This window comes from Bos indicus, chromosome 26 (assembly GCF_029378745.1).
Source record: "Bos indicus isolate NIAB-ARS_2022 breed Sahiwal x Tharparkar chromosome 26, NIAB-ARS_B.indTharparkar_mat_pri_1.0, whole genome shotgun sequence".
Lineage (NCBI taxonomy): Eukaryota > Metazoa > Chordata > Mammalia > Artiodactyla > Bovidae > Bos > Bos indicus.
This window is the reverse complement of record NC_091785.1, coordinates 46,177,840-46,192,795: the sequence shown is the minus strand read 5'-3', so window position 1 is coordinate 46,192,795 and position 14,956 is coordinate 46,177,840. Positions and strand designations below refer to the sequence as shown.

At 46.6% G+C, this 14,956-nt stretch overlaps 1 protein-coding gene across 4 annotated transcripts in view; it reads right to left on the bottom strand.

Moving 5' to 3' along the window:
* Window positions 1-14,956, bottom strand: part of DOCK1 (dedicator of cytokinesis 1) — a 556,998-nt gene that overhangs the window by 186,997 nt on the left and 355,045 nt on the right. For all 4 annotated transcript variants that reach the window (XM_070781087.1, XM_070781089.1, XM_070781088.1 and 1 more), the window contains one exon: window positions 14,429-14,523. In XM_070781087.1, coding sequence (XP_070637188.1) covers window positions 14,429-14,523 — 95 coding nt within the window. The remainder of the gene's footprint in view (window positions 1-14,428; window positions 14,524-14,956) is intronic.

Here is a 14,956-nt window from a genome sequence, read left to right as displayed (position 1 = left end):
ACTTTTCTCCAAGAGAGATTTGTGGATCTAACACCTCACAGATCTGTAAAGGGTAAACAGGAGTCAACCCCAAGGGCAATTTTCTTTTCAAAGCTGCACAGATTGAGCAGGAAGACAAAGGGTGTTGCCCAGTGACAAGCCCCAGGCTTGCAACACAGAGGGCAAACTCTTCGCAGGGTGGGAGCTTAGCATCTTTGCAACTTCCATTGTCGGGGGTGGCAGAGAACTCAGGTTTAAGGGCACCAACACTGCCAGGCCAAAAGAGCTTTGAGAGGTCAGAGGAGATGGGCTTCATTCCACAGGAAGCCCACACACCTCAAGGAATCAGAGAACAGCTTCCTGGAACCTTAAGGGGACACAGAGCAGGGATGGATGAGCCCCTTGCCCTGGCTGCTAGGAGCAGAGTCTAGACCAAAGGGAAAGCTATCCCCTCTGAGGTCAGGGAAGTGGGTGGGTGTGCACTGCACTTCACGTGCGAGGTTATCCCAGCCACTCAGCAGGGTGGGGTCGGGGCTCTCTCAGGACAGGACACACTGAATCACAAAATCCTGCCTCCTGCAGTCCCTGCTGTGATTTATCTCCATCCACTGAGCGGGATGCATGGCAGACAGCCAGATGCAGACAGCTTGCCTGCTGCCCCACCCAACAGGGGAGAGAGAGGGGGCCAGAGCCATCGTAGCTGCTGGATCTCCAAGCTCCCAAAGCCCGACCCTCGCATCTCAGTCATTTAGTGATGACCATCCAATAATGCTCATCATGCGGATGGCGAGGACATTCTCTGGCACTGGGCGATTCTTTGCTGGGCACTGGCACAACCATCATGAATCCTTCCAGGAGACTGTTAGTCTACAGCTGACCAGGGAAAGCAAACCACCGGCCTCAGGCTTCATCTGACAGGCAGGGGTGTGTTTGAACCAGGGTCTGTCTAACTCTACAGTCATCATACTTCTCTGTCTGCAAAGGGATCTCTTACCTGACACGACCCTATTGACCTTGACAACAACATTACAGAACTAGAATTAACTTTTCTATCTTTTCAAAATCCCTGGTGGCTCAGACGGTAAAGGGTCTGCTCACAATGCAGGAGACCTGGGTTCAATCCCCGGGTCAGGAAGATCCCCTGGAGAAGGATATGGCAACCCACTCCAGTACTCTTGCCTGGAGAATCCCATGAAAGGGTGAGCCTGACGGGCTGCGGTCCATGGGGTCACAAAGAGTCGGACACAGCTGAGCGACTTCACTTTGACTTTCCCTCCTGCCCTTCACCTAGGTGATGGTGAGTAAGACAGAAGGCTCGGGCCACCTTTAGCACGTGACATGGAGAACACGTTCGGTGATGGAAGACAAAAGCAACCACAGCCTCACTGCTATGGACAGCGATGAGAAACGTCCTTAGAAATCAACATCAGGGAAACATGGGCTTCCCCTGGAGAAAGCAGGAGTTCCCTTTCAGATCAGACCCCAAGGATGGGGACATCCATACTGCCCCTCAGTTGTCTGGGTACCTGGTGGCTCAGACAGAAAAGAATCTGCCTTCAATGCAGGAGACCTGGGTTTGATCCCCGGGTCAGGAAGATTCCTGGAGAAGGGAATGGCTACCCACTCCAATAATCTTGCCTAGAGAATTCCACAGGCTACAGTATATAGGTTGAAAAGAGTTGGACACAGTTAAGTGACTAACACACACACGCATGCATATATATATATATGAGCATACATATATTTGTTTATGTATATGACACATATATTCATACATATTTGTTTTCGAGTGTTGTATTATATATATGGTTTCTTTAAATTGAGAAACCATTCAAATTCACCATATAGGCAGACTATCCATAATAAGCAGGATGTTTGCCTTCCCTCCCCTTTTTCTCGATATGAGACTCACTTCACAATGCACTGGATATTGGAGAGCTTAGCTCCAGGAGAGAACACCCAAGCACTTGACAAACTCAGCTCAGAAATGCCAGGCCCCCATGAATCACACCGGGCAAACCATGGTTACCTCCAAAAGTGTCTCCCCAAAAGGCATTACTCTATTCCCTCTAAATCAAGCTTAATTTGTGGGTTTAATATCAAATATAAAGAAATTTCTCCAACATGTGGCCGGCTTCAGATACTCCATTTCCAAACCGTCTGCAGGTTAATGGCTAACTAGGAAACACTTTTGGAGAAGGAAATGGCAACCCACTCCAGTGTTCCTGCCTGGAGAGTCTCAGGGACGGGGGAGCCTCGTGGGCTCCCGTCTATGGGGTTGCACAGAGTCGGACACGACTGAAGCGACTTAGCAGCAGCAGGAGCAGTAGCAGGAAACACCCTGCACACAGTACCTCCAGGATCAGACGGGAATGAGGCGGCCGTCTGCGTTAGTGGGGCAATAACATTCAGCCTGAAGAGGCCAATCAGACTCCTGACTCCTAATCCCGGGGATGTTGGCTAAATCAGAAAGGCAGCCAGCTCCTGTGTGGCAGGGAAGGGGGAGCTTCTGAGGGAGGGCAAAGCTGTCCCCTGCCTCCCCGCTGCCTAGCCCTGCACAGCCAGGGCAGAGGAGGAATCATGAAAGAGGTGTGCAGGACAAAGGGGCAGAAAGGCCCCTGTGGTGAAGGCGCCAGGAGAGGTATTGATGGCTCCTGCATGCATGCTCAGTCGCTCAGTCATGTCTGACTCTTCGAGACTCCATGAACTGCAGCCCACTAGGCTCCTTTGCCCATCAAATTTTCCAGGCAAGAATATCAGAGTGGGTTGCCCCTTGCTCCTCCAGGGGACCTTCCTGACCCATGGATCGAGCCCACGCCTTCTGAGTCTCCTGCCCTGGCAGCTTTGACCAGCTGAGCAGTCAGGGAGGCCTACGGAAGGTTCAGCCTTCATCAAAGGAGCCAAGCCCTACAAACCTCCCCCCACCAATGCTTTCAACACACACAACCTACCCACTACATTGCAGGTGAGGAAGTCAACCAGAGAACTTCAGATTTTCTGGCTCTTGCATGAAACCTCACTATGTGTTTTCCCCTGAACACAATGAATCAAGAGAGAATACAGGCTGCTGTGTATCATCACAGGAAAAGAGAGGAGGGGGGCCCCCTAACCACTTCCAAACCTCTGCATCCCAAGCAGCCCCACGTTAGGGATGTGGTAGCCACAGGTCAGAAAAAAATGGGGGAAAGATCATTTCTGCCTATGAAAAATGGATTGAATACTGAGAAAAGCGCCAAATGCTAAAAAGCTACGCGTTGATCAGATGGCTGAAGTCCTCTGGGGATGGTAAACATTTATATTCACAAATTTTAACATGTAGTGCTTTCTATTCCTTCTAAGATCCTGTGTACCCAAGACACGGAGTCAACGGCCACTGGGTCTTGAGCAGGGAGCAGGGCGTCTCTGATACAGCAATGGGGAAAGGCGCGGTGGGGTGCGGGGGCTTTTGTTTTGGAACCATTAGAATCCACTGAACTGAAAAGAGCAGGGCTGTCAGAGTTCATTCTCTTCCTAAATCAACCACACTGTAGAATCACACAAAATATTTCACTTTACAATATAATTTGTATTTTCAATTTTCTTGCAGCTTTGGGAATTTGACAGGTACAGTATTAAGTAAAAACCCTCCTCTGAAGTCTTGCTGGAAAGGTTAAGAAGAAACAGCAAGCTCCAGCAGACAGCAAGCAACCCCCTGCAGCTGCCTGACCTGCAGTCAGTGGCTGGCTCAGTACAAACACAGGTCTCCCGTGCACAGTTTTATGATACACTGAGAACAAATTTCAATTAAGGAAATGCACTAGCTAATACAGCCTCAAAAGAATAAGAGGCTTCATTTGTTTATTGCATACCTGCATCTGGAGTTATTTATTTATTTATTTGTGGACCTAAAAATAACAAGGGTAATGGAGTCTCATTCCTGGAAAAGAACCACTATGGAGTAGGTCATGTGCTTTATCAGCTGACCTTGTAATAACACTTCCTACTGACATTCATTCTTTTCAGTCGGGCAGTTAGTCACTGTTCGTTCAGCACCTACTCTGTGTTGGACAGCGACACTAAACTCAGCATCTCTGAGGATAAGTGACTTCCCCACATAGCATCCAAGAGTCATGCACAAATGCACACGATTCCGTGAAAACATACCACGTGACACATGAAAGCATCTTATACAAACAAAAATGCAGAGAGGCTGTCATAGTCCTAACATTTCGAGTCTACGGAGAAATTATATCAACAATATTATCATTTCTTTATAGACCTACAAATGTATTACATATGTGATTTTTTAAAGTATTCCACTGTCAAGCTGAAGATGGAGACAAAATATTTCTCAACTTTATTTCCGATCTTGGGTCTAGAAAAGAGGAGCTTGACACATAATGATGTCATTCCATGTTCAATCTTCAAGATGATTTCATGTCAAAAACTGCATTTCCTGGAGCTTCCATATAGGAAAAACACTGAGCCTAACTATCTGTATGGTCACCATGCTTGTTATGACAAATTGACCAACAGGAAGTCCACTGACTTTCTTTCTGCAAGAATCCTCAGAGATTTTAAAATTTTATTTATTCATTCATGTTGATGGCTGTGCTGACTCTTTGGTGCAGTGGGCAGGCTTTTCTAGTTTTGGCCTTGCAGCATGTGGGACCTTAGTTCCCCGACCAGGGATTGAACCTGTGTCCCTTGCATCGGAAGGAGGATGCGTAACCACTGGACCACCAGGGAAGTCACCTCAAAGAATTTTTAAAAAATTTTATCAGACAAAAAATTTTAATGTCAACCAACAAAAGCTACTATTCAGTAGGGTGGGGGAGAAGTCACTAAGAAAAAAATGACTGCAACACACATCCCTGAAACGAGGTTCAAGGATGCGTGGATAAAGAAGATGTGGTGCATATTACAAAAGAATGTCACTCAGCCGTGAGATAGAAGGAAATCCTGTCATTTGTGACAACATGGATGGACCTCGAGGGCACTATGCTAAGTGGCATAAGTCAGACAGAAGGATAAACACTGGATGATCTCATATGTATGTAGAATCTAAAACAAAATCCATAACTCCCCCATAAGAGGCGCTCACGAATATTTTACACCTACGTGTCAGGCACCAGGAAGGACAGCCCTGGGATCTCCGATCTTATCAGTGAGATTCCAAAACTGGCCTTACTCTCCTCATCACGTGGGCCATGCCCACAGGGCTGGAGCATCTTGCAGGGCATCTCTGGGAAAACCGTCTTCATTCTTCACCCTATACAGGAAAGCTCAGCCCTGGCGACATTAGCAGACAGCTGCTATTATTTATGTTAACGACTCCTGTCTTCACTGGGGTCATGACACAGAGAAATGGCTGAGAGAAGTAGAAATAAGAAGAGGGTCACTGAAATGGATCACATATTTCTATTAATTACTTAACATTGCTGAGACTCAGTTTGCTCATCCATAAAATGAGGATAAAACTGACATTTGCTGGGGATGGTTCTTGCAGTAGGTGACTGTAATGTACAAGGAAGGGTGTTTTCCCCATTGATAATAAAATTGTTGTCGAGTATCCTCTAGGGGGCAAAATCGCCCCTGGCTGAGAACCACAAACAGATACCTAACACGATGCTGGTCGCAGATGAGCATTCAATTGCCACGGGTTTCCTCCTCTACACATCCCAGACTTAAAAGGATGACCCTAGAGGGACTCGCATTGCATGCAGCCTTTCTTCTAAGTCCCAGGAACATCGGAGGTAAAAACTGAGGATGGAAAGATTTGGGATGCGACCTTAATAAAACGTATTTCCTCCATGAGAGCTGGACCATAAAGAAGGCTGAGCACTGGAGAATGGATGCTTTCAAATTGTGGTGCTGAAGAAGTCACTTGAGAGTCCCTTGGACTGAAAGGAGATCAAACCAGTCAATCTTAAAGGAAATCAGTCCTGAATATTTATTGGAAGGACTGATGCTGAAGCTGAAGCTCCAGTACTCTGGCCATCTGATGAGAAGAGCTGACTCACTGGAAAAGACCCTGATGCTGGGAAAGACTGAAGGCAGGAGGAGAAGCGGGCGGCGGAGGATGAGATGGTTGGATGGCATCACCAACTCAAAGGACATGGATTTGAGCAAATTCCAGGAGATGGTGGAGGAGAGAAGCCTGGCGTGCTGCAGACCATGGGGTCGGACACAACTCAGGGACAGAACAACAGCATTTCCTGCTTTATGTTTTGCACAGAGAGCAGTCTCATGCATCAGATAAAGAGGGTGTTTGGCTTCATTCCTCCTAAAGTGAAGTGCATCCTCCAGCATTAAGTGTCTGCAGGGTGGCCTTGTCGACACCAGCCAAGAGCTCACGGCAAGGTGTGTGCTGTCTCAGAGAATCCTTACACCGATTTTGCCCTTTTAAAACTTTCCTCTAACGGAAGCTTCCCTAAATAAGAGTCCTGGCTAAGAGTGCTTCATCACTGCCATTCCTTGGAGAGTACTCTGATTTTTCATCTCAGGATTAAATAAAGAGGCAGTCTGAAAAGCTGGTATAAAATATCTATGCTGTGTGCAATAAATTGGTTATCAACAACCAGGTAAAAGCTGGAATTATCTGTTTTAATTTTAGGCCAAGTTTAATTATTAAGCAAAAGCAGGCATGCCAGGGAATAACTATATGGAAAATAATAAAATAATTTATGATAATGTCATGAAGGATAAAAAGCACCCTGCGTGTGGGTGCCCCGTCCTGCTGTTGGGACGCAGACGACCATTCCCAGACCCAAGGCAAGAGTTGTCCTTGAAGCCTGGTGCGTCACCATGGCCACCTCTGCCCCAGAAGAAGAGCTCATGTGCTTCTCGGTGAGACCGGCCAGGAAGGTGCTCAGTCACAGTCCGGGTGAGCCCAGCTCCAGAGGCAGGCCTGGGTCTCAGCGCCTACAAACTGGGATCTGAGCTGCAAAACATCTCTGCTTTAGGCCAATTTTCTGGGAGAGGACCAGGCATTCCCAAGGGGCACCAGTGGAAAAGAACCCGCCTGCCAATGCAGGAGATGTAAGAGATGTGCGTTCAACCCCTGGGTCAGGAAGCTCCCCTGGAGGAGGGCATAGCAACCCACTCCAGGATTCTTGCCTGGAGAATCCCATGGACAGAGGAGTCTGGCGGGCTACAGTCCATGGGGTCACAAAGAGTCGGACATGTCTGAAATGACTTAGCACGTCTGCACACGTTGGGAGAAGATTAAGGTTGCCAGAATGATATTATGAAGTGTGTGAGCTAAATAAAATGCCGGCATGCTGAGCTCTTGGGAAATTTTCATTCCAGAATGCTTTCATTATACTGACTTTAAATTCCCGTTTCTTCACTCAAAAACAATACATATATTCTTCCTTTTAGTCCTTAGCTAGTGATATTGTGGCAGAGTTTCTGTCAGCTACTGTATACTGTTTCCAAGGGAGAAATGATACTTAGGTGTGCTTAAAATCTTCAAGGCACCAGATACGCTAAACCTCAAAAGGAACCCCAGTCATTTTCAAATAATAAGTTACAAACATCAACTAAAAGCTTCCGGCAAAGAAAGGAAAAAAGATACTGAAAAGAAATGATTCAAGAATCTCTTGAGCCCCAATGCTTGATACCCTCGCTTTGAATTTGCACAAAGATTTCATCTCCATGCCTTTTCATGGGAGGAGCGTTTCCTGGAAGGAGACTGAGCTGGAAACAAACATCCTGACTCCCAGACCGGCCTGTCTGCTGGCTGGGGCTAGTGCTATGGCCCTCGAGGCAGGCCTCCAGAAATCAGGGACCCCCACCTCCCTCCCTCCCTCCCTGAGGCAAATGGTCTCCGATCCAAGCCCAAGATACAGAGCTGGCAAGGACCAAAAATCTTCCACAGCAATGAAACCAAATAATACAATAACTGCAACCAACCTACCCTGAGAATTTGCCTGCTGAGCATTTTCACAATTTACCCCTAAGAAACCTGGCATCTCAGAGGTGGAATCTCAAAGTCTTACTGCTCTTTCCTGCCCCAACTATACACCAGATTAATTTTGGCAGACGCATCCATGAGCTTGCCTTCCCAGAGGTAGACACATCTGATGGAGACCATTTATCACTGGGGAAAAATGCATGTTTTCAAGGAGGGAAATAGCCAGATTGCAAGCACATGTACGGAGGGCTTCTTTGGTGGCTCAGTGGTCAAGAGTCCGTCTGCCAGTGCAGGAGAGATGAGTTCAGTCCCTGATCTGGAACGATCCCGCAGGCCTCGGAACAACTAGGCCTGTGCGCCACAGCTGCTGAGCCTGTGCGCTAGAACGCAGGAGTCGCAATGACTGAGCCCGGGGCCCCCAGAGCCTGTGCACCACAAGGAGAGAAGCCACCACAATGAGCAGCCCACTTACCGGATCAAAGGGAAGCCCCCCTCACCGCAGCCAGAGAAAAGCCCGCACAGCAACGAAGACCAAGCACAGCCATAAGTAAACGAGATTATATAAAAAAGCATACGTGGAAAATTGACCCAATGAAAGGAGCCATACGCGATTCTAAGTGTATAAATATGTACTGCATGCATCAGGTTGGGGGAAACATAATGCAGTGTGTTGATGGGTTGAGCAAAACACTCCTTGGTCCAAAAATGCTGGACTCACAGGTGAGGGAAGGAGGAGTAGAAACGAGCCAACACGATCAAACAGAGGTAATCTAGAACCCAACCGTGGGCCCATTATGATAGATTGTTCTGCCTCCATGCCGCCACGACCCAAAAACAAGTAAAACCCAGACACACGAAATCAATAGCAACGTGATCTATAAATTCCAAGTTGGGAAGAAATTACAGTGTTTTGTTTTTAAAATATTTATTGAATTTGTTACAATATTGTTGCTGTTTTATGCTTTGGCTTTTTGACCTCAAGGCCATGTGGACTCAGTTCCCCAACCAGGGATCGAACCGGCACCCCTTGCACTAGAAAGGTGAACCCCTGGACCACCAGAGAAGCTTCGATATTTCAGTGTTTGAAAGTACAAATTTAAGATGAAAGCCTGACTTCAGATAAAGTCAAACTAGATAATAATTTTGATTGGTTGGTCTCCAGTATTTGCATGGTCAACAACTTGCCAAGACTAAATTGGGTAGCTCAGAAAATCTACTACATTCAAGAAGCTTTAGGACAGGTCCAATGATGACCGACTGCTCTTAAGGGTCAGTGTGCTGACCCAAAACATCTCAGGCACATCAAAACTGAAATACTAATGCCCTCCATTTCCCGTGGGCACAGTTTTGAATTCTCAACTGATTCCTTTATGGTGATACTCTCTTGCTCAATATGTTATACATAAGGATCTTCACCATAAATTGCCAGTCTTCCCTGACAAACTGCAAGGATCTTTTTTATCAGCCAGTGAGAATTTTGCAACCCATTATATTTTCCTTCGTGCTTCATCTCCCAGGCAGCTTCAAGCATTTTGGCTTCTCTAGTTTCCAGTTTTCTCTATCATTTTACCTGGTCTATTTGAATCCTTACTTGCAAAACATACCAAGTTCTTTATGAATGTACATAGGATAATAAATCACAAATTATAAACATAAGCTCCTTTAGGCCCCAGCTGAACATGGACAAAATCAAGAAGAAGGAGACACAAAACCTATACCAACAGAGAAGGACCCCGGAAAACATTGATAATCACAGCTGCAAACAATGAGACTTCTGAGGAAGTAAAAGTGATTGTTTAATTTATTTTTCATCCTAAGAGAAGAGGACCTGGGGAGAAGCTGAATCAAGGTAGCTGAATTTTAAAAAGTCTGCTGCAAGTTTGAATGGTGGACAGATGTAAGAAAGGTTTCATTTCCACATAAATAAGAAAGTCTAATTCTAAAAATCTGAAGATTACACCCAGTTCTGCCCCTGGTTTCACCCCCTGGTACGCAGTGGAGATGCCTATCACAGGTAAATAAAAGCAGCTGATAACAAATGCTCCTTCAAGGTGAAAAAGGAGTTCAGTCAAACCAGCAGACTCATTTCCTACCAGGTCACTCCTCTGCCTTAGAAATCTAGTCTGGGGACTTTCCTGGCAGGTACAGTGGCTAAAATCTGTGCTTCCATTGCAAGAGGCATGGGTTCAATCCCTGGTCGGGGAACTAAGACCCTGCAGTGTAGCCAGAAAAAAAAAAAATGTAAACAATCTACTCAGGATTATTAGTCCACAAACACTACTGGGATGATGTCAAGCTCTGAGACCAAAAGAAAGCCACAGAAATGCAACCAAGAGGTTGCATTCATGTTAATAACCAGAGAGAACTCTAACAAAGCCACAGCATAATTCTTCACCATGAGACCAGGCTACACACTCCGCAAAGTGTAAACCTGAAAATTCCAGCTGATCCAAGTTCCAAAGTGGTGGAGAGTACTTATATGCCAACAGTGAAGGTCCAGGCTTCCAATCCCACCTGAGATCTTAAATGAAAACCTAGTGTCTGCTTCCCTCTGGGCAGATTAACTAGCACTTCTGCATGCTAACACTCAAGCTCACATCTACTGTATCTGAACCGTGCTTATCTTAAATGTCATCTCACCATCTGGCTCCCGTATATCCTAGAGCAGAGTTATAATGTCAGGCCATCACCAATCACTTGCTCTCTTGAATACAGCAGTTGAGTGACTACTGTCCTTTGGGATATTCATTATATCCTATAAATTTGATTCTTGATTTACAAGCTGTGGCCCCAAAACTAATGGAGGCTGTTTTTAATTACATTTTACAAGCCCCATGGACTGAAGAACAGTCCTATTTGCAGAGGCAAAGCTGAACAAGCACACGAATATTTAAGGGACCACAGAGGCTGGTTCTGTCAGTTTCTGAGCCGTAGGTGGTAAAGCTGCATGTCCAGCTGTGCTGTTAAAACTTAAATACAGACTCCGGAAGCTGCTGGGAATCACTGTTTATCCCAAGGAGGCAAGGAAGTCTGTGATGCCTGCTAGGAAGAGAGGAGCAGGCAAGTCTGGCAACATGTAAGATAACAAGCTCTTACGTTACAGGAATTTGTTGTTTAGTCACGAAGTCGTGTCCAACTCTGCAGCCTCAGGGACTGCGGCACGCCAGGCTTCCCTGTCCTTCACTGTCTCTCGGAGTTTGCTCAAACACATGTCCAATGAGTCAGTGATGCTATCTAATCATCTCATCCTCTGCCGCCCCCTTTTCCTCTTGCCCTCAACCTTTCCCAGCATCAGTGTCTTTTCCAAAGAGCGGGCTCTTTGCATCAGGTGGCCAAAGTATTGGAACTTCAGCATCAGTCCTTCCAATAAATCTTCAGATCATGAACTCCTTATTACAGGAATAAAAAGGGGCAAATAGATAATGACATAGAAACAATGCTCTATGGTATCTATGTAATTTCTACAGGAATTATTTTATGATGATATTCTGTCCTAAAAGTCCACAGTAGGACTCCACAGAGCTCAGGAATGGATGTGATCCTCTGGAACACACACACACACACACGTTTAATGGCACCAAAAAAGCTTAGTAGGAACTCCTTGATTTCTATGCTTAAAAGTCATTCAGGTTAAGTAGTAAATCTTACAGAAAAGTTGTGTTTCAGAGTCTATAGGATTAAAAGCAAAGGCATATTTAAGGGGTGTGTGTGCTAAGTCACTTGGGTCGTGTCCGACTACTTGTGACCCCACAGGTGCCCGGACATGGCCACGAGGCAGGGGACGCAGGGCAAGCCAGTCCACGTGCAGCTGCTGCGCACCCACTGCCTCCCGAGGGCGCCAGAGCCGCCTTTAGTCCTGTGGCTTCACGACTGACGTGGCCAGCGCATCCCCCAGGCCTGGTTAAACGCAGAACGCGCACCGTGTGTGCCAAGTCACTTTAGTCGTGTCCGCGTCTGTGCGAATCTATGGACTGTAGGACACTGGGCTTCTCTGTCCATGAGATTCTCCAGACAAGAATACTGGAGTGGGTTGCCATGGCCTCCTCCAGGGGATCTTCCCCACCCAGGGATCGAATCTGAGTCTCTTATGTCTCCCGGGTTGGCAGGTGGGTTCTTTACCACCAGCACCACCTGGGAAGCCCCTGAACACAAAAGCCCCTGCTTATTTCACTGCAGATGGGAAAGATCGGACTGTGGTTTCCAGCTACAGCATCCAGCAGAGTAAGGAGAACCCAAGTTTCCGTGGGCATCCAAGACAGTGGGTTCCGTTTGTCAGTGTGTTTGTTTTATGTGGAAAACAGACCACTGAAAACATGAAAACTGCAGCTCTCGGGCCTCATGCTAAGCTGTCACTCAAAAAAGTTAATCCCAACAGAGAAAAAGGAAGAGAAGCCCCGTGCTTTAAGTTCCTCACGTTCTGGGTAATGATGCAGATCACCAAAGGCAGCAGGTGGAAACTCAGGAAGCTGGGGCCAGGACCCCTGCTCTGAGCCGCAGGCCGCCCTTGTCTCTGCAGCTGCGGGACGCAGCTCCTGCGCCTCCCCACTTCTCTGGTGTCTTCAGATGCACCGAAGGAGGTTTCAGCCACAGCATCAGATGACTTCAGAGGGAGGACACTCACTGAGGCTCAGCCCTAGCAGAGGCCTGCTTAGAACAGCAGCTGCTGGTTCCCAGGGCCCATTTCATTCCTGTTGTCCCAGAAAGTGGGACTTCCCTGGTGGTTCAGCAGGTAAAGAATCTGTCTGCCAATGCAGGAGATATGAGTTCAATCCCTGGGTCGGGAAGATCTCTTGGAGGAGGAAATAGAAACCCACTCCAGTATTCTTGCCTGAAAAATCCTATGGACAGAGGAGTCTGGTGGGCTACAGTCCATGAGGTTGCAAAGAGTTGGACAGGACTGAACTAAGTGTGCTCATTCCAGAAAGTATTGTAGCATCACCCAGAAAAGGCAAAGGGAAAGATCCGTGCCGCTACGAATCTGCTCATGGGGTGGACAAAATCATCAAAAAGAGGCAAAGTCATCAGGGGAAATGCAAATGAAAACCACGGTGTGACATGGTTCACATCTGCCAGAAGGGCCAGGATAAAAAGGTCAATGACAGCAAATGCAGGTAAGGAGGCAGAGGAGACGGACATCTCTTCAGGGCTAATGGGGATGGAGAGCGATGCAGCCAGTCTGGCAGTTCCTGATAAAGCTAAACACGCAGCTACCACGCAATCAGCATTTATAGGCCACACTAGTGCAAACAGCCTGCCTGCCAAGGCAGGAGGTGCAAGAGATGCAGGTTCAATCCAGGGTCATGAAGATCCCCTGGAGGAGTGAATGGCTACTCACTCCAGCATTCTTGCCTGGAGAGTCCCATGGACAGAGGAGACCGTTGAGCTACAGTCCACGGGGCCGCACAGAGTCTGACACGACTGAAGTGAATTAGCACGAGCACGGCATTTACAGCCCTGGGACATTTGTGCCAGAGAAATGAAGACTTAAGTTCACATAAAAACCTGCACAGGAAGTTCATAACCAATCTAATTGTAATAGAACTATCTGTAATAGCCCCAGACTGAGAATAGACTAGAAGTCCTTCAGTGGTTAAAAAAAAAGGTTAAACCATCTGTGGCACATCCACACTGTGGCCACTCTGCAGCGACGGGAAGGAACCACCGATACAACAACTTAAGTGAGTTCCAGAGGGACCCTTACTGTGAAAGAAACGTTCCGTGTCCTGACCATGGGGGTGGGTTTGAGAACACACACCACATGAAAAAAACTGTAAGAAAGGAAACACAAGCAGGAAGGCATAAAAGTCAAGCTGGCAAAACCTGAATAAGATGGCTAAGTTGTATCAATGTCATTCCCTGGTTGCAGTTCAGTGTTGCAGGTTGGCAAAATGTTATGGTCAACATTTTACCAGGGCCAAGGGCACACAAGCTCTCCTGTCTTTCTTCTTACCACTGCACCGACTATAAACTGACAATCATCTCCATAAAGCTCTCAGTGAGAAAGAAGGGGCAAAAAGAAATCAACAGACATTCCTTCTAGAAACCACATGTGATGGAGAACCCCATGATCTTTGATGGCACTTACAGAAATTATAAAACCCACGCACTAGAAAATTAACCAACAGCCCTCACAGGGAGATGATGAGCATGGCACATGCTTAATATTTAATAAGTATAATGAAAATGCTCATGATTTCTTTAAGCTGAAATATGTGAAATGCAAACACTCTTAAAAAGCCTCCCATAGAACTGAGAATCACTTTGGCTAATAAACACATATGGTTAAAACTGGATGGAAAACAGAAGCCCTGGACAAAGGCAGAGTGAAGGATGGATCATAGTCACGTTTGTCTTCTGGGGGGTGCAGAGTTCAAGTTCTCAACCCCAGAGCCCTGCGCTGACGTAAGAAAAGCACTCAATCTCCAAGCCCATTTTTCCAAAGAACCACTTGCGTCGCAGAAGCGGGGCCACCCTGTGGTACCCAGGCAACACCTCCATTGGCACCAGCCGTGAGCCGGGCACCTCCTCGAGGACAGCCTCCCCCGTACTCACTTATTCTGCATCATGTTCATGATCACCCAATCGAACGGGTAGACATTCTTCCCAATGAGGTTCTTAAACATGATGAATGTCTCCATCAGGAAATCCTGAAATAAAAGCAGAACGTTCAAATAGCCCACCAAGAAAAAGGTGAAAGCCAATGCCCACCTCCATCCCCGGAATAACAGCATTATAAATGACCTTATTATTATTACTTCTTTTTTAGCTGAACGAAAACATAGCACAAAGTAATGAAGATGTATTTCACAGAGCTGCGTATGACGCCTTCTGCCTTTCTGTGTACCTGAGCACCTCATGTCCTGGAGAACTTTTTTAAGGATATACTAAAAGAAGTCTCTGGTCATGTCTCTCTAAGAATTACAAGGAATAAACCCTTGCAAGCTACATATATTCACACTCTTTCTGCTTAAGGAAACACTTTCAATCAAATATAACATGCAGGCTGTAACTATGTCTTATATTTAATCTGAGTGAGCGGAAGTCGCTTGGTTGTGTCCGACTCTTTGCGACCCCATGGAA